Source organism: Rattus norvegicus, chromosome 7 (genome assembly GCF_021556685.1).
Source record: "Rattus norvegicus strain SHRSP/BbbUtx chromosome 7, alternate assembly SHRSP_T2T, whole genome shotgun sequence".
Lineage (NCBI taxonomy): Eukaryota > Metazoa > Chordata > Mammalia > Rodentia > Muridae > Rattus > Rattus norvegicus.
This window is the reverse complement of record NC_141540.1, coordinates 15,092,501-15,111,135: the sequence shown is the minus strand read 5'-3', so window position 1 is coordinate 15,111,135 and position 18,635 is coordinate 15,092,501. Positions and strand designations below refer to the sequence as shown.

Below are 18,635 nucleotides of genomic sequence, written 5' to 3'. Positions count from 1 at the left end.
GGGTGCAGTAGCGGCGCAATCCACTTGAGCTAACCTGAAATAAAGTGGACAAGGACCATCCAGACCACATAACGGTTACCATGAACCTTTATTGGTGGGGCTGTAGTGACCCCCAGCCTGCCTTCTGCCCATCACAGCTTTGCCAGGCTTAGTCCTGGTACCTCCTGGCCTGCATCCTTCTGTAGTAGCTTTCTGCCTCTGCCTCCACTTCTCTCTCCCCCAGCGCCCCCACCTGGCGTCTCAGGGTGGATTCCCTGCTGCCTGCACCCAGGGCCCCTTCACTTGCACCTGGTGGGGGCAGACCCTCCCCAGTGGCCAGGTTGACGGTGGCCACAGCCCCAAACCGGGGTTCCTCCTGGTCCACATCACTGACTGGAGACCCTGGGCCAATTCCAGGCTGTTTGCAGCTGCTTCTGAACCCACGCGCCAGGTCCCCCAGCTCATAGCCACCTTCCCCCTCCACCACTTTGGCCTTCCACTCCCAGGGTGTGCTGCCCGCAGACAGGTGCACCACCGGGTGGTGGGGTGCATGTGCATCAATTGTGACGATGCTGGCAGAGTCCCGGTCTGATGGGGACCTGTACTGGGAAGAGTCGGAGCTGGCACTGGAGGAGGAAGCTGTCTCAGCCTTGGGGCCCCCTGCTGCCTTGGACATGGCAATGACCTGTAGTAGCCTCGGTGGGTTGGCCACCCGTGGCTGTGGTGGAGCCACAGCCACTGGGCCCCCACCCTTCTCCACCATTGACAGCCACTTGGCCCGCACTGATGCACTGCTCTTGGGTGACAGGCCAGCTCCAGCCTGAACTACTTCCTCAGGGATGTGGATGAGGGGCTGGGGCCCAGGCCTTGGAGGCAGGATGACTCGGGGCCCGAGCCCTGGCCGAGCCTGGACAGTGGGGTAGAGCGAGGGTGGAACAGGCCCTTCCTCCTCCTCCTCTTCCTCTTCTTCCTCCTCTTCCTCCTCCTCCTCTTCCTCTTCTTCCTCTGCCACCTGCTCTGCTGGGGCCCGCAGATGCACAGGGCTAGCCTCATCAGGCAGCCCCAGGCCACGACCCTCCAGAGACTTTTGCTTCCACTCACTGATCAGCTGCCTGGAGCGCGAGGCATCAAGGGGCACGTGGATAGTCATGTGTCGCCGGGAAGGGTCATCCAGCGAGGGCGTGCTGACCCGGGGCAGTGTGTTGCTGAAGGTGACCATGCCCTCTTTGCCCATGGGGCTGCGTGGGGCCAGCAGGTCTACATCCACGCTGGCTCGCTTCAGGCTGCCAAGAGATGTCTTCTCTCTAGCCACAGGCCGAGGCACACCCTCTAACCTCCCCGGAGGGCCCAGCTCATCTGTGCTGACAGACTTATTCTGCTGATACATGGACTCATGGCCCCGCTGTGTCAGCACTCGAAGGGCGTCCTTGGCAGGAGCTGGGGTGGGCACCTTTTCTGCAGGTGGCGCCTGGAAGTTGCCCACCGCGTGGCAGGCCTAGGGATAATAAGGGCTAGCATGAGGCTGTTATCCAGCAGGAGAGAGTGCCTGCAGGCCACAGGGAGGCGCCAGCACCCTCTGGCTGATGGGACTACGCAGAAGCAGTGACAGGATTCTCCTTCCCTCAGACCCCTTGGATATTCTTGCCGCTCAGCCTCCCTGCTCCCTGCCACCATTAGTGGCCAGCCTCCTCCCTCAGACCTCTTAGCCACCAACCACCCTCACCAGGTAGGCAGCAATGCCAGCACCAATAAGGAAGCCGGCGTAGACGTCCACAGGGTGACTGCGGTACTGGGTGATCTGTGTGAGGCCACAGACGCCAGCGGCGATGGCGAAGGCGAACACAAGGATGGGTTTCAGCAGCTTTGTGGCGTCCGAGATAACGGAGTTGAAGTACATCTGGCCAACAGGTGGGCAGGGTCAGGTTTTAGCTACTGCACACAGGCGGACACGAGGTGCAGCACCGGGGGTTATCACTCACCGAAACGTAGACAGCAGCGAAGGCGGACAGAGTGGCGTGCTGGGATGGGAAGGTCTTCCTACAATAGGCACCCACCCTGTCAGGCCTACTGGTCTGGGGACAGTCGTTCCAGACCTGAGTCTCCCCAACCAAAGTCCACTAGAGTAGGGGTTTGGGGTAATCCCAGTGCAGGGCTGGGGAGGTCCAGCTCACCGTGCTGACAGGATGGCATGAGTATCATGGCCAGAGCAGATGTCCTGTGTGATGTAAGGGTTCGCCTCACAGGAAGTGCCCAGCAGGGTGTAATTGGGTTTGCAGACGGTTAGGAAGAAAGGTGTGTGGTAGCCGGTGGCCAGCTGGATGACATCTGTCACCAGAGCCGTGGCACACAGGCCAAACACGTGTACACCTGAGGACGAGAGGGCCAGGCCAGGGGAAGGGAGCAGGGGGGAGAGGTGTTCCCCCCACAAGCCTGTCTGCACCATGACCCCCCTCCCATGAATGGGCTTCAAGGCAGGATCAGGGAGCCCTACAGCCACTCACCCACAAAGCGCACTGTGCGCCGGAGGAAGGAGTTGAAGTTGCAGCCACCAGCATTGATGCTGCCCTCTACACCCCCTGGACCTCGGCCCCAGAGCCTGGACTGCAGACAGTAGACCATGCCCTCGCCGACCATGATCTGCACCCCCAGGGAAAGGCGAGTCAGGCAAGGTCACAAAGCGGAACAAAAGCACCCAGGGCCCCGGCACAGGTTACTCACGGAGGCCGCGGGTGCAGCAAAGGCCAGGCTCAGCAACATGAGCAGTGGAATCAGTTCTTCGTTTGTCTCCACGTAGGGCATGGACAGGGAGCGGTCGTGGCACTGAAAGCCCACCTTAGCCGGCTGGAACAGGTCAGTCAGCTCCAGGAAGTACAGAGACACAACAGAGGAAGCCACGATGGGTAGCTGGGGGTCAGACAGTAGCCTGGGTCACTGGCCATGCCACCACAGGCTTAGCACAGCCCACAGATGCACACAATTTCAGCAGCCTAGCTACCATCGCCAGGAAATGGCCCTGTCACACAAAGGCTTCCTCAACACCTACGTCCCCCTGGTGGATGAAGCGGACACTTACAGGTTTCTTTGGGGAGTCAGTTGTGTTGCATGTTGCAGGGCAAACATGTAAAGAAACATTTTCTTGAAATGGACACAGGTTAGTAAACAGTTTTACCGAGGCTCTGAGGTGCCCTTGAGGCAGGCGGCAGCTGGGCAGAGCGGGCGCGTTGATTGATTAAGGGAGGAGGGCAGCGATGGCCTTTGCACTTCTCCCTCCAGAGTGGCCCCTCCATCCCCCCACACTCCACACACCCTGTTTGCCCCTGAGCCTGGGGAACTTGCAGCTTAAAGCCAGCCACCCCCACTGCAGCATGTACCCCAGCAACAAGAAGAAAGAAAAAGCTGTGGAGAGGGGTTGGGGATTTAGCTCAGTGGTAGAGCGCTTGCCAAGCAAGCGCAAGGCCCTGGGTTCGGTCCCCAGCTCCGAAAAAAAGAAGAAAAAAAAAAAGCTGTGGAGAGAGGAGAGAGAACGTTTGCTGAAGACGACCTTAGAAGAGAGACGGGAAGAATACATAAGGGGTTATGTTTCTCTGAGCACCATTCAGTCGTGGAAGGAAGAGATGAAAAGCAAAGGCCAACGTGATGGATACATCCCTAATGGCGGAGAAATCACGGGAGAAAGAACCTGCGGACCCGTGCCTGAGACAGGCAGTAATGCAAGGGAAATCTTACAGCTTGGGCAATAGGAAAAGAGGCCCTTTATCTGGTCTTGTTTTCCAGTCCATTTTGAATCAAGAAAGACTCATTGAAGACTCCTTGAGAAGAGGCCACTTTGAAGAAGACACACATAGTAAAAAAGGGTGGGCAAGAGTGTGAACTTCCTGAAGGCGGACAGACCGGAAGGGTGGGAGACGCGTGCCGTTGTGTTGCACGTCTAACACTGACCTTCCTGGAGTCGACGCTGAGAACGGAGAAGGTATTTTAAATTTTATGCTGCTTAGGCTTAATTATGATTTTTTTTGTCAATAAATAACTTTTCAAAAAAAGAAAAAAACGGTTTTACTAAGAAGACTCGTAAGGAACGTTTCACTAAAACAGATACAGGTAAAAGGATGTTTTACTAAAACAAACACATAAAAGGACACATGAGAAAGGACTCTTCCCTAACGACACACATATGTTGATCTACCTTACATGTGTTGCTGAGCTGCGTTTCTCAAGACTCCAGAGGAAACACACTAAAAGCCTAGAATGGTGTCCTGATATGTCTTTTTGTCACTTCCTCGGACTGGGGCCAAAGGACAAAGTGATGTCAGCTGTTACAGAGTCACATAGAGTTTTGCTAAGGAGGACTCACATAATAAGACAAGACACTTGGTGAGACAAGTCATGTAGAAGACGTGGAATGTTTGGAGACCGTGTAGATATGACGCAGCAGACAAGGGGTCACCGACGGAGCTAACTCCACAACCCTTCTCGGTCTCACATCTTCACTAATCTTCGTCTTTACCAATCTACCAATCTCTACTTGGTTTTGGGGTTTGTTTTTTTTTTTTTAATATTTATTCTATGTGTATGAGCACACTGTCGCTGTCCTCAGACACACCAGAAGAGGGCATTGGATCCCATTACAGATGGCTGTGAGCCACCATGTGGGTGCTGGGAATTGAACTCATGACCTCTGGAAGAGCAGTCAGTGCTCTTAACCACTGAGCCATCCCTCCAGCCCTAATCTCCACTTTGTTAAAAGAGACACAACAAAGAACTTATCCTGGTGTCCCTACTAGACCTGGTCCCTCCTACTGACTCATGTCACTTTGATTAAGGCCTGACTATTCCCACTATCTTGACACTACTGAACAAGACTAATATATCTAGAAAATGTTTACAAGTAGATCAGCTGTTGCTCCTGACCTATAAACTAAACTCCTTATTTCCTGACAACACAGATACGATTTATTCCAAAAACCCATTTCCAAACAGGTCTACCTCGCCTAAATCATAATAATCTTTCTTCTCCACTACCTCTAGTAGGTGATAAACTAAAAAAGAGCGTAAAACGTTTAAAAAACATTTAAAGAACCATTCTTAAAATTGAGATAAAACCAGGCTGGAGGGTTGGGGATTTAGCTCAGTGGTAGAGCGCTTGCCTAGGAAGCGCAAGGCCCTGGGTTCAGTCCCCAGCTCCGGAAAAAAGAACCAAAAAAAAAAAAAAACCAGGCTGGAGAAATGGCTCAGTGGTTAAGAGCACTGGCTGCTGGGGATGGGGAATTAGCTCAGTGGTAGAGCACTTGCCTAGCAAGCGTAAGGCCCTGAGTTCGGTCCTCAGCCCCAGGGGGTGGGGAGGGAAGAGCACTGGTAGCTCTTCCAGAGGTCCTGAGTTCAAATCCCAGCAACCACATGGAGATCTGATGCCCTCTTCTGGTGTATCTGAAGACAGCTACAGTGTATTTATACTGTATACTGTAAATAGGTATCTTAAAAAAAAATTTAAAACCATACACCCATCAATCTGTCCACCCATTTATCTACCTACCCTTCTACCATTTATCTATCCACTATCCACTCATCCACCTATCTATCCATCCACCCATCAATCATTCACTTGCCCATGCACTCACCAATTCAATGTCCATCCACTCATCCATCTTCTATCTGCCCCTCTATCCATCCATCCACCATACATGCACACATCACATACTTTCCATCCCTACATCTCTGTTCAGCCTCCCCAGGTTTCTGCTCATAGCCCCACCCCCTTACGGAGCTGTGCCTTAGTACTGCTGGCCAGCCCTCCTTAGAGCAGCTTCCCTCGTGGCATTTCCGTGTTCCTTTCTCATCATCCATCCACTATACAGCTACAAATGGCACCCCGAATGTGGCCGGTGTGGAAGCCCCTCACTCATGCCTGAGTCCTGTCTATCCTGCAGGTATGTGTCCCCACTGCTCCAAGGGACGATGCCAGCATCACTGCTCCCTTCCAAAGGATAGGGAGCCATGACTCCTGGAAGCAGAGACATTGGGGCCAGGCAGGCCACTGGCTGTCACTGAAGACACCTCGAAAAGGGGCCCAAGGGAGCTGTGTTAACGGCAAGGGCACATCCAACTTACTATACATTTCATCTCCAGCTGGCCTCAGACTCACTGAGCCACTGAGGATAACTCTGGACCGAGGACCCCAATGGATCCTCCTCTATCCACCTCTTGGAGGTGGCAGATATGTATGGTCACCATCAGCTTAAGCCGTATTTATTAACCTCCTACTGTGCACAAGGTCCAAGTTGGGGTGACCACAGCTGCCTGGGGTCTGCCGTGTGCCCCTAGGGAAGGAATAACAGTTGCTTTGTGGTATGTGTTGGCACATAGCTGTAATCTCAACACGGGAGGCAGAGGCATGTGGATCTCTGTGAATTAGAGGCCACAGGTTCCAGGCCAGCCAGGGCTACAGAGTGAGACCCTTTATCCAAAAAATTTTTAAAAAGATCTTTTTTTTTTTTTCCAAATTGTCTTGACTCCAAGGTGAGAGTTATTCCAGGAAACAGAAATTGACGGGGTTGGGGATTTAGCTCAGTGGTAGAGCGCTTGTCTAGCATGCGCAAGGCCCTGAGTTCGGTCCCCAGTTTCGAAAAAAAAAGAAAGAAAAGAAAAGAAAGAAAGAAAGAAAAAAAAGGGCTGGAGAGATGGCTCAGCGGTTAAGAACACAGACTGCTCTTCCAGAGGTCCTGAGTTCAATTCCCAGCAACCACATGGTGGCTCACAACCATCTGTAATGAAACCTGATGCCCTCTTCTGGTGTGTCTGAAGCTACAATGTACTCACATACATAAAATAAATAAATATATCTTTTTAAAAAAAGAGTTCTCTCTCTCTCTAATCTCTCTCTCCAATAATTTATTTTTATTTTATGTGCTTTCGTCTGCATTATGTTCACAGAATTATAGACAGTTGTGAGCTGCCACGTGGTTGCTGGGAACTGAACCTGGGTCCTCTGGAAGAGCAGTCCGTGCTCTTAAGGCTGAGCTATCTCTCCAGCCCCACTGCCTGCTTTTCCAGAGGAACTGGGTATGTTGATTCCCAGTACCCTCAGGGCACCTCACAACCTTCTGTAACTCTAGTTCCTGGGGCTCCAATGTCCTCTTCTGACCTCCACAGGTTCCTGCACGCATGTGGTGTTCATGGCTAACAGCCTAAACATGAAAAAGGATTAAGTAGCCAGGACCGGGCAGTGGTGGTGTATCCCTTTCATTCCAGCGTTTGTCCCCCAGGACTATGTGCTGAGCCCCTGTTTCAGTCAGCGAATAACTCTCACTGGGGCTCTGTGGTAAAATGCTAGTTCAGCATGCAGAAACGTCAGCCCCAAGGAGGAAGAAGCAGGAGGATGGGGAGTTCAGGATGAGCTTTAGCTACAAAAAGAATTTGAAGGGGCTGGAGATAAGATGGCTCAGTGGTTAGGAGCACTGACTGCTCCTCCAGAGGTCCTGAGTTCAAATCCCAGCACCCACAGGGTGGCTCACAACCATCTGTAATGGAATCCGATGCCCTCTTCTGGTGTGTCTGGAGACAGCGACAGTGTACTCATACACATAAAGTAAATAAATCTTAAAAAATAAATAAAAAGAATTTGTGGCCAGCCTAGGTCCCTGCAGTTGTGGCGATCCATTATAATGCTGCCAACCTCATGTGTCGGAACCATGTGTGTCGGAATGTTCCGTTGGACACTTGTCTTTCTGTGTTCAGCAAGCTACTCCAAGAGATCCATCTGCCTTTGGCTCCTGAGTGCTGGGATCAAAGGCGTGCGCCATCACTGCCTGGGTCAATTACTACTCATCTTTACTTGTGCGTATGTGCACGCATGCGTGTGTGTGTGTGTGTGTGTGTGTGTGTGTGTGTGTGTGTGTGTGTGTGTGTGTGCATGGAGAACGGAGGACAATGGTGGGAATCTATCTTTCCATTGTGCCAGGGGGTCCCAGGGAGCGAAGGTTTGTCTGCAGGAGCCTTTGCCAGAGCTGTCTTGTCAGCTCCTAAACGCCCTTCTCCATGTAAGAGTTTCCATTTATAGGCATCTGTTGGAGCCTCGATCCCAACAGAAGGGAACTAGCATCTGTACCGAAAATAAAGCAACAGCCGTGTGAAGAAGCCTTAGGTCCGCACTCTGGTTAAGATCTGCTGCTCACACAGGGTGCCAGGCGCCAGTGTGGGCAAACAGAGCGGGACGCGTGAAATGCTGCACTTCCCTCCGCCTGGAGTGGTGGCAGCACATGCCTGTCATCCCAGTACTTGAGAGGCTGAGGCAGGAGAATGGCTCTGACTTCTAGATCAGCCCAAGTTGCTTAAGGAGAATCAGTCTCAGAAGAGACAAAACAGGGCTGGAGAGGTGGCTCGGTGCGTAAGAACACTGGCTGTTACTGTTGGCAGGGAATCAGTGCTCGCACAGCAGCTCGCAACTCTCTGTGACGCCAGTTCCAGGGGATATGGCACCTCACACAGACATTTGTGCACCGAGATTAAGATAAAATACACAGAGCAATAAAAGACGCTGGTGATGCACACATTTAAACCCAGCACCTGGGAGGCAGATCTGAGATGGGTGGACCTCTGTGAGTTCAAGGCCAGCCTGGTCTACAGAGCAAGTTCCAGGACAGCCAGGGCTACACAGAGAAACCTTGTCTTGAAAACAAACAAGGGCTGGAGAGAGATGGTTCAGAGGTTTAGAGCACTGACTGCTCCTCCAGAGGTCCTGAGTTCAATTCCTGGCAACTACATGGTGGCTTGCAACCATCTGTAATGGGATCTGATGCCCTCTTCTGCTGTGTCTGAAGACACATATAATACTCACATATAATAAATAAATAAATAATAAATAAATCTTTGAAAAAAGAAAACAAACAAAAAACCAAAGAACAACAACCCAACCAAAAAGAAATTGAGAAAGGAGAAACATTAGTCTCCCCCCAGTGACTCTCCTAGGGCTCCTTAGCCTGCTCTTCCCCCTGGGGAACGACACAGGCTGGTCCAGGGGCTTTTCTCAGGGGCAGGTCTGTGTGATAACCTATAGTGTCTTGGTGTAGAGGATGGAGTGCTATACCGCAGGGAAAAGGGCCAGGGCATCTTGCGTGCATTGCCAAGTCAAGTCCTCATTGGATAAAAAATCCTTGTCTCGGGCTGGCAAGATGGCTGAGGTGTTAGGTGCTGCCTGCTAAGAAGAACGCTTTGATCAAAATCACTGAAGGGGGGGGGGGTGTTTGGGGATTTAGCTCAGTGGTAGAGCGCTTGCCTAGGAAGCGCAAGGCCCTGGGTTTGGTCCCCAGCTCCGGAAAAAAGAACCAAAAAAAAAAAAAAAAAATCACTGAACGCACATGGTAGAAGGGAAGAACTAACTCCTCAAAGTGATCTCTGACCTCCACAACTGAGCTATGGCAAGAATGTGTGCGTGCACACACACATACATGAGCGCACACACATACATGAGCACACACACATACATGAACACACACATACATGAGCGCACACACATACATGAGCACACACACATACATGAGCACACACATACATGAGCGCACACACACATACACGAGCACACACATCTATATGCTCTTGCACACACATTAAATAAAATTTTTAAAACCTTAAAAAAAAATAAGAGGAAAACTTCCTCGGCGGTGAGAATGCTTGGTCTGCATGTGCCCATTCAAAGCCTCGGCACCACAAAGCAAGGTGAGCATAGTTGGGTGCACAGGAACTCGGGTATTGCAGGGCGAGGACACGCAGACGCTATCGAGCTCTTAGCCCAGTGGGAAAGCAATTGAGGAAGACACCCGACATCTACCCTACGTTCTGGTTCAACATACATATCAGTTGGGGGGAGCTTCTAAGCACTGACACCCAAGTTCAAAAGGGATTTTAGCCCTGTGTGGTGGGCTGTGCATGTCCCAGCATCCCAAAACCTGGGAGGCAGAGATGGGAGGGCTGCGAGACCCTGACCTGGGATACATCTCAAACTGGAATCCAGTCTAGGCTACAGAGTGAAACCCCAGATTGGGGGTTCTGGACCTGGCTCAGCGGTAGAGCTCCAACGTAGAACCCCCCCCAAGAAAGGTTCTGGGGGCGTGGTCAGGGGAGAGCCCCTGCCTAAAATCTCCCAGTGAGGAACTGGGGGCTCGGCCAGGGTGGAGTCCCGCCCAGAATCTACCAGTAAAGGGAGGAGGCATGGTCAAGGTGGAGGCCTAGAATTCCTCAGTGGGCGTGGTCAGGGGTAGAGCCCAGGTCTGATAAGGTCCAGGCCCTGGATTCTGTAGCCAGCACTAAACACATTAATGAAAATAATTTTTAGTGATTGAGAAAAAAAATAGCTGTAAAGCAATTTCTGGAAGGATTTCAAAGGAGAGATTTCAAGAGTGACAGTGGGCCTGAGGGGCTGGACAGAGCCTTGGAGTGGGCTATTGTCACACACTTCAATGCCATCTTCGGACATATGCATTCTCCCTAATGCTCTGTAGCTCCCACCTGACCCGGGGCTTGTGGGACTCGGCCTGGCTTGCAGCTTCTGTCATTCAAAGGAAAATGCAACCCTCCACACTTAGTATGCACCGAGTGAATGCATTTATTGTTTTCTATTTTTAGATGCACTCAGTTCTCCACCACAGCTGGCTAGATTCGCCAAGTGGTTGAGGAGCTCTGCTGGAGATCGGGCGGGGGGCACACAGCCACGCCATTAGAAGAGAGTGCTTGAATTTAGACGCACCTAAGGTACTGTATAGGCAGGTACCCAGTACCCACCCTCACTAGATGGGGCTTGTTCGCCACTAATGCCCCAATTTCCAGCCCCTCCAGTTGAGCTTCTCACCCCTGTCCTTAAAAGAACACCCAGCATCCTAGCATTCTCCCACCCCCACCACGGTCTGTTCCCAGTCTAAAGGACCCATCTGAGGCTTTGCAACTCCTACTCGACCTGTAGAACCCTGCGCCTTGTACCCAGCCTCATCCCCATCCCAGCTCCAGGTGGTCTGGTTCCGCGGTGCGGGTTCCTGTCCCTGCAGCGTGGAAGGGACGGTTTTGGAAGCTCCCTGCCACGAAGATCTTTCTCTGCGACCCCCCACTCACCTCCACGAAATAAAAGCAAGGTAGGAGCGTCATGCTGTCCTTCGGCGTTTTATTCTTCTCCTTCTTAGCAATCATGGTGACGCTGGCGCTGTAGGCCGAGGTTGCAGGGGGACAAAGGCAGGCTGGAGACTAGTTGGTGCGCAGATGGAGTCTCCAGGTGGGGAGATAAGGGCTAGCCCTGGCTCCTGGTCAGAAGGCTCGGGGAAACTGAGGCTGGAGCAGAAGGGGGAAACTTGGGGAAGGGAGGTGCGGGAGCCCCCGCGCGCGCACGCGGCTCGCTCACCTGGCGGGAGCAGGGAGGGCGGAGTCCGTTGCAGAGAGAGGACACAAAGCCAGGGTCCCCGCGTGGGAGGGACGCGAGGCCCAGGCGCGGTGCGCGGCGCGCGGACTCTTTGTCTGCGCGCTCTGCAGACCGCTCGGCCCCGCCCCAACCCCGCCCCCGGCTCCGGCGCCTCCGCCTCCCACTCTGCGGGTCCCAGGGTCTCGGCCCTGCGCGGGGATCGCAATCCGGGTCCCTTCCCGGCCCGTTGCGCGCGCCTTCTGTGCGCCCTGCGCGAGCACGGTTGGTCCCGGGGACCTGGGAGATCGCGGCGGAGTCTGGGGAAGGCGAGATCCCGCGGCCCGCGCCCCCAGTTGCCTCCCCGCGTCTCACGGTCGCCGATTCCTCGGTCCCCACGTCTTCCGTGCCTGCGGCTCGCTGGAGTCCGTTTCCATGGTGAGGTCCCTGGGCGCCTGAGCGAAAGGAGACAAAGACACAAGGGTGGAGGGGCTGTCCTCCACCTCCTCTCCCCCTCGTCCAGGTCCCACCTCTCCTCTGTCCAACCACCAAGCCCGCCTCACCCTACTGACCCTGGGCAGATGGTGCCTTGAGGATAAAAGAGTGTGATGTGCACTTATGTAGCGCTTGCTGTTTGCAAGGGTTACCCCTCTCCAGAGGCAGCCCTGTAAATGTAGCCACTGGTTGACCCCACCTCATCCTAGATGGGACAAACTGAGGCCCTAAGACGTTAGATCGGTATAGTCACTATCTGCTGAGCGCCTACTGTATACTAGACCCTTAACCAACACTTGTGACCCACTGGGAAGTGGGACTTAAGCTGACAGACCCTCGAACTCTCTCTGTTTGAAGCGGAGTGTAGTGGTACACAACTGACATCTCAGTATTCAAGACGCTGAGTCTGGGGGATTGCTATAAGTTCCAGCCCAGCCTGGCCTACACAGTGAGACTCTGTCTTGAAATAATTAAAAGGAAGGTGGTGGGAGGCTAGAGAGATGGCACAGTCAGTAAAGGACTTGTGCTGCAGACACGAGGACCTGAATTCAAATCCTTAGCATCCACATAAACAGCCAGCCATAGTGTCCTATCCTAACCTGGGTGTAGGAGGAGGGCTCTCCAGCCACCATCTCACCTAAGCAGCAAGCACCAAGCCGGAGAAAGACCCTGTCCCCAAAACTTAAGGTAGAGCTAGGGCTGGCAGCCACTTGTGAGATAGGTCAGCCTACACAGTGAGACCCTCTTTCAAAAAAACAAAACAAGTGTACATTTGAAAGGATACATGAGGGCTGGAGAGATGGCTCAGTGGTTAGAGCACTGACTGCTCTTCCAGAGTCCTGAGTTCAAATCCCAGCAACCACATGGTGGCTCACAACCATCTGTAATGAGATCTGATGCCCTCTTCTGGTGTGTCTGAAGACAGTGACAGCGTGCTTACAATAATTTTTTTTTTTTTTTGGTTCTTTTTTTCGGAGCTGGGGACTGAACCCAGGGCCTTGTGCTTCCTAGGTAAGCGCTCTACCACTGAGCTAAATCCCCAGCCCCACAATAATTTTTTTGAAAAAGGATACATGAGCATGCAGGCCACACATAAAAACACAAGAAAAGGGAAAATAGGCACAAGGTGCCATTTGAATGGGCATAGAGGGCTGCACTGTGAGTGGCTCCATGAACCCACAAAAACAGAAATGTTTGGGGTGATAGTCCAAGTCTATGCTGTCTATTCCAGCATTCCAGGAGATGAGGCAGGATTGCTCTGAGTGCCAAGCTAGCCTGGGCTGCATAGTTTCAGCCTAGCCTAGGCTACAAAGTGGACATAGGACAGCCAGAGGCCACCAATGCTACATAGTGAGTCTCTGTCTGGAAAAATAGATAAATAGATAAATACATAGATAAGGAATAAAGAATGTCCCAGGCGAATAGAGAGATGGCTTAGTGGGGTTAGAGCTATGGCTGCTCTTACAGAGCACTCAGGCTCAATTCCCGGCCCTCACATGGGTCTGGCTACACCATCTGTAACTCCGGCTGTAACGTATCAGACGCCCTCTTTCGTTCACAGCGTGCATCAGGCACACAGGACGTACAAGACACACTGGCAGGCGAAAGACTTACACATATGAAATAAAATTAATAAATCTAGGAAGAAGTGATTTTTAATGTTTCAGACTAGGTAGTGTAGCACAAACCTGTTATACCAGCTCAGGAAGCTGAGGCAGAAGGATTGCTGTGAACTGCAAGCCAGCCTGGACTGCAGAGTAAGACACTGCCTCAGAAGAACAACGATGGCAGATAGAGTAGGTCACCCGCCATCCTGTCCCTCAGGAAGCAGAGGCCAGAGGATTAGAAGTTCGGGGTAATCTTTGTCTACGTAGAGAGTTCTGGTGACAGTCGGAACGACAGAAAAACATGCACAGATGCCAGGCGCTGGTAGCACTGCCTTTAGTCCCAGCACTCAGGACCCAGAGGCAAGCAGATCTCTGGGTTTGAGGCCAGCCTGGTCTACAAAGTGAGTTCCATGAGTTTCAGGCCAGCCTGGGCTACACAAGGAGACCCCGTCTCCCTGTCTCAAAAAATTAACAAATGACAGAGAAGACGGTCTCTCAGAGAAGAAATGGCAGACACAGTCTCAAGGAAAGGGGTGGACCAGTTCCCTGGGGAGCAGCTCTTGGTCACAGGGCCCACCCAGGTAAGAACCACTTCAGCCATGACACTGTCTCAGCTTCATGGGACACAGAAACGTGGGGCAAGGCCCAGCCCTCAGTCTCCCCTGTCAATAGAGGGGAAGCTTGTGTTAACCCCTGGGAATTCTAGTGTTGAAAGAAAGCTCCTAACTGGTGGTCCTGGGGAGAAGGAGGACACTGTGGCCTGCAGGGGACAAGTAGGGGGTGGAGCACTTTGGGTCTTCCAGGGCAGGATCTCCATGTGGAGTTGGGGAAAGTGGACTCTTGCAGACGCAGGGCCTAGCTGAGGAGTCTAGGTATCAGTAGGGCACTGAAGAACCATGGGTAGGCTCAGAGTAAGGGCAGGAGGCTGAGTGCGATCTCTTGACACTCTTTGTTGTAATTCTGGAAGCCAAAAGGCTGAAACAGAATGGTCAACATTTGAAGTCCTAATCCCAGCACTCGGGAGGCAGGGGCAGGCAGATTTCTGAGGTCGAGGCCAGCCTGATCTACAGACTATGTTCCAAGACATCCAGGGCTATACAGAGAAACCCTGTCTCAAAAAGCCAAAACGAACAAACAACACCCTCCCCCAAACTTAAGTTATCCTCAGCTCCATAGGGAGTTTGAGGCCAACCCGAGCTACATTCGACTTTGTCTCAAAGTGGTCAGAAGAATAAATAGGTCTCAGAGGTTCACTTAGCCCTGACCAGGACATAACCCACATCATGATTCCTGAGCCTGGCCTGAGACAGAAGCAGATACAGACGTCGGTGCGTTCTCCTTAAGAGCAGGGAAAGTTGGGGACCATGGAACCCTGAGCTCTGCTGGGTTCTGGGTCTGAGGGTCCTGATCTCAAGCAGGAAAGGGCCTGAGATGAGGGAGGACCACCGATGGTGTGATTGCTCTGAACCAACAGTGAGTCCAGAGTCATCCAGCCGTTGCGTTGTGTAAGAAGTCGGGAACAGAGAGGCAAGTCCCGGAACCCGGTGGACCTCTGCCAGTGGGACTTTGTTTCAAAATGAAACCACATAACCTTCTCCCACCCCCTCTTTTTTTTCCCAGCCCACCAGGTCTGTGGTTTCTTTCTCTTCCCGTGGTTTATTCTTTTAACTTAATTTAATGAATTTCCTTCTTTACATATGAGCCACAGAGATGGCTCAGTGGAGAAAGGGGCTTGCTGCCAAACCTGAGGGTCTCCATTCACTCCTGGAGACTTCCATAGTGGAAGGAGACAACTGACTCTTGACAGTTATGCTCTTACCCACCATGCAGACACACATGCACACGCAGATACGTAAGTGAGTATAGGATTGAATGAATTAATTTTGTACTACTGGGGTGGGATGGAACCAGGGCCTTATGCATAATAGGCAAGCACTCAACACTTAGCTATATTCCAGTGTTCTATGGGCTTAAACAGTTTTTATTTATTTATTTATTTAGTCAATCAGTCAGTTACTTTTGAGACAGGGTCTCTCTGTGTAGTCCTGGCTGTCCTGGAACTTGCTCTGGAGAACAGGTTGGTCTTGAACTCACAAAGATCTTTCTGCCTCTGCCTCCTGAGTGCTGGGATTAAATGTGTGCGTCACCACTGCTGTGCTAGACTGTTTTTTGTTGTTGTTGTTGTTGTTGTTGTTGTTCGTTTGTTTGTTTTTAAAGATTTATTTATTCATTTATTATATATAAGTACACTGTAGCTGTCTTCAGACTCACCAGAAGAGGGCATCAGATCCCATTACAGATGGTTGTGAGCCACCATGTGGTTGCTGGGAATTGAACTCAGGACCTCTGGAAGAGCAGTCGGGTGCTCTTAACCACTGAGCCATCTCTCCAGCCCCTAGACTGTTTTTATAATAAATGAATATATTCGCTATATGGTCCCAGTGCTTGGGAAGTGGAGGCAGGAGGACTGAGGTTAGTTCTGGGGTAGTTTGGGATTTAATAAACGGGAGTGGATGGGGAGGAAGGGGGCCGGGAGACAGCTCAGTGGGTAAAGTGCAGAGGCAGAAGGAAGAGCTGGAGCTCAGTCCCCAGAACCCAGGTACACACCACAGCAGAGGCAGCCTGCCTGTATTCCCAAGCATTTGAGTAAGGAGGCCCGGGCAAAGACAGGGACACCTCTCCCCCAACAAACTAGTTGACTGGAACCTTAGAGAGAGCCCCTGCCTCAATACAAGGCGGACAGTCACCTGTGCCAACCTATGTGCCAACCTCAGACCTCTCTATGCCTGTGCAAAAATAAATGCACAAATAAATAAAGATAAAAATGTTAAATATAGAGTTGGGGATTTAGCTCAGTGGTAGAGCGCTTGCCTAGCAAGCGCAAGGCCCTGGGTTCGGTCCCCAGCTCCGGAAAAAAAAAAAAGAAGAGAATAGGAGATTATTCCAGTATAGAAGTGCATACTTATCATCTCATCGTGCAGGAGGCTGAGGCAGAAGGAACAAGAGTTCACGGTCACCCTTGGAAACATTGTGAGTTCAAGGCTAACCAGGGCTACATGCATGTAACACTGTTTAAAATGAGCACACACACACACACACACACACACACACACACACACACACGCACTCACATGCAGGTACGCACACACACCCACGCACCCATGCACTACAATATTAGAGGAGAAATAATGAACTCCCAAGGTAAAACCCAGGCGGGAAGTCAGCGATGGAGATCACAGCGCACTGTGGATCATAGCAGAGTGGGTGTTAAAGCGACTTGTCCCAAGACTGTCAGCATGTGCTGGGTGGCAGCGGGCTTCCTGTGCCTCCAGAGAGACCCCTACATCCTGCCTCACTGCAAACATTCCTGGGCCCCCAAGCTGGAAGGAGGAAGTGGGACCTACAGCCCAGCCTTCAGCCACCGTTCAACGGCTCCCCGCAGAGCTGGGTTATAAGAGGGGCCCAGCAAGCAGGAGGCCAGGAGCATGGCCATGGCTGGAATCCGCCCATCCCTCAAAGGGATGCATCCCTTCCTGCTGCTTGCCCTGGTCTTTGGTGGTGAGTGGGGGGCCTGTCTGTCGACCAGCACCCTTCCAGAATAACTGGGAAAGTCAGGGCATCCTCTGGCTAAATGCTTGGGAGGGAAAGAATGAGGAAGGGGAACCCTGGCATTGACTGGTTTCCTCTTTAAGGGGTCTTTTTCAGACGATCTCATGTAGCCCAGGCTGGCCTTAGCTCACTTTATAGCCAATCAGCTTCGAACTCCTCCCCAGGCCTCAGCTCCCCAGTGGCAAGCTCCTACCACATGCTGTGTTTCTTTGGTACGGGAGGAGGGAACCAGGACTCTGTGCCTGCTAAGCCAGGGCTCTGCGCACTGAAGCGCAGCACCAGCTCCAGCGCTTGCTGGGTTTTTACTCTATGTGTGTCACCCACAGACTCTCACTGCAGGGAGGAATCCCAGGGAACCAAGAACTACCAGACAAGCTTAATGGTGAACATCTTTAATCACAGCACTTTGGAGGCAGAGGCACGCAGATCGCTGAGTTCAAGGCCAGCCTGGACTACAGTGTGAAACACTATCTCAAAACAAAATAATAAGCATAGATCCAAGCCAGCCCCCAACTCCTCGCCCAGCACAGGTTTCTAAAGCCATAGAACAGACTGTGACTCTCATGGCCAGAACCTTCCGGCTGCGTTCCTGACATCTCCCTCCCACAGGTGCAGTCCAGGCCTCCAAGATTGTGGGTGGGCACGAGGCTCGGCCCCATTCTCGGCCTTATGTGGCATCCCTGCAGCTGAGCAGGTCCCCTGGGAGCCACTTCTGTGGTGGCACGCTGATCCACCCGAGATTCGTGCTGACAGCTGCCCACTGCCTGCAGGACATGTGAGTGCAGGGGACAGCGAGGGCATGGCAGGTCTGAAATGACAGCACAGCCCTGGCAGGATGCCTCATAGTCTCTTCCTTTTCCAACATCTCCCTCTGTACCTGCCTCAGCTACTCCCAATGTCTTCTCCAGATGACCTCAACAGTGCTTTTCTCTCACATAGAATCCACAGTGCCCCCACCCGCACTGAGGGAGCTAGGGGTATGGTTAGGGGTAAAGACACCCCATAGACTCCCCCAGTGAGGGGCTGTGGGCGTGGTCAGGGTGGAACCCCACTTAGAATCCCCCAGTGAGGGGCTGAGGACATGGTCAGGGTGGAGCCCCTGCCTAGACTCCCCTAGTGAGGGACTGGGAGGTGGTTAGGGTGAAGCCCTGCCTAGAATCCCCCAGTGAGGGGCTGGGGCGTGGTCGGGGTGAAGCCCCGCCTAGAATCCCCCCCAGGGAGGAGTTGGAAGCGTGGTCAGGGGATAGAGTACTTGGTAACATGTTGGAGGATCAGGGTTCCATCCCTTTCCCTGCAACAAACAAAATCCCACAACTGTAACCGCAGCTCCTGGCAGCTTGTGACAGTGGTGCTGGGTGCCCACGACCTGCTGAGCTCGGAGCCTGAGCAGCAGAAGTTCACTATCACTCAGGTCTTCGAGAACAATTACAACCCCGAGGAGACCCTCAATGATGTGCTTCTCCTTCAGGTAGGTCGGGTTCCCATTCCTGCAGGAGACACTTAGAGAGCAACTACGGTGCTCCATGCTAGGACCACGGAGCCGTCATAGTGTGGAACCAGGGTCTGTCTCTCAG

At 52.4% G+C, this 18,635-nt stretch overlaps 2 protein-coding genes across 4 annotated transcripts in view; one reads left to right on the top strand and one right to left on the bottom strand.

Moving 5' to 3' along the window:
• Positions 1-63: 63 nt before the first annotated feature.
• Positions 64-11,487, bottom strand: Plppr3 (phospholipid phosphatase related 3). 2 transcript variants are annotated; one of them, XM_087556982.1, is made up of 8 exons: positions 11,357-11,487; positions 11,074-11,161; positions 2,698-2,883; positions 2,481-2,616; positions 2,151-2,346; positions 1,959-2,016; positions 1,703-1,876; positions 70-1,474 (listed from the first exon to the last, which is right to left on the bottom strand). In XM_087556982.1, exons 2-8 carry the CDS (start codon positions 11,146-11,148, stop codon positions 149-151), a joined length of 2,151 nt encoding a protein of 716 aa, XP_087413108.1. In that variant the 5' UTR covers positions 11,149-11,161; positions 11,357-11,487; the 3' UTR covers positions 70-148.
• Positions 11,080-18,635, top strand: part of Prtn3 (proteinase 3) — a 9,300-nt gene continuing 1,744 nt past the window's right edge. The window contains exons 1-3 of one of the 2 annotated variants that reach the window (XM_087556983.1): positions 11,080-11,788; positions 17,671-17,836; positions 18,388-18,529. In XM_087556983.1, the coding sequence (XP_087413109.1) occupies positions 11,218-11,788; positions 17,671-17,836; positions 18,388-18,529 (879 nt within the window). In that variant the 5' untranslated portion in view covers positions 11,080-11,217. 2 annotated transcript variants of the gene reach the window in all.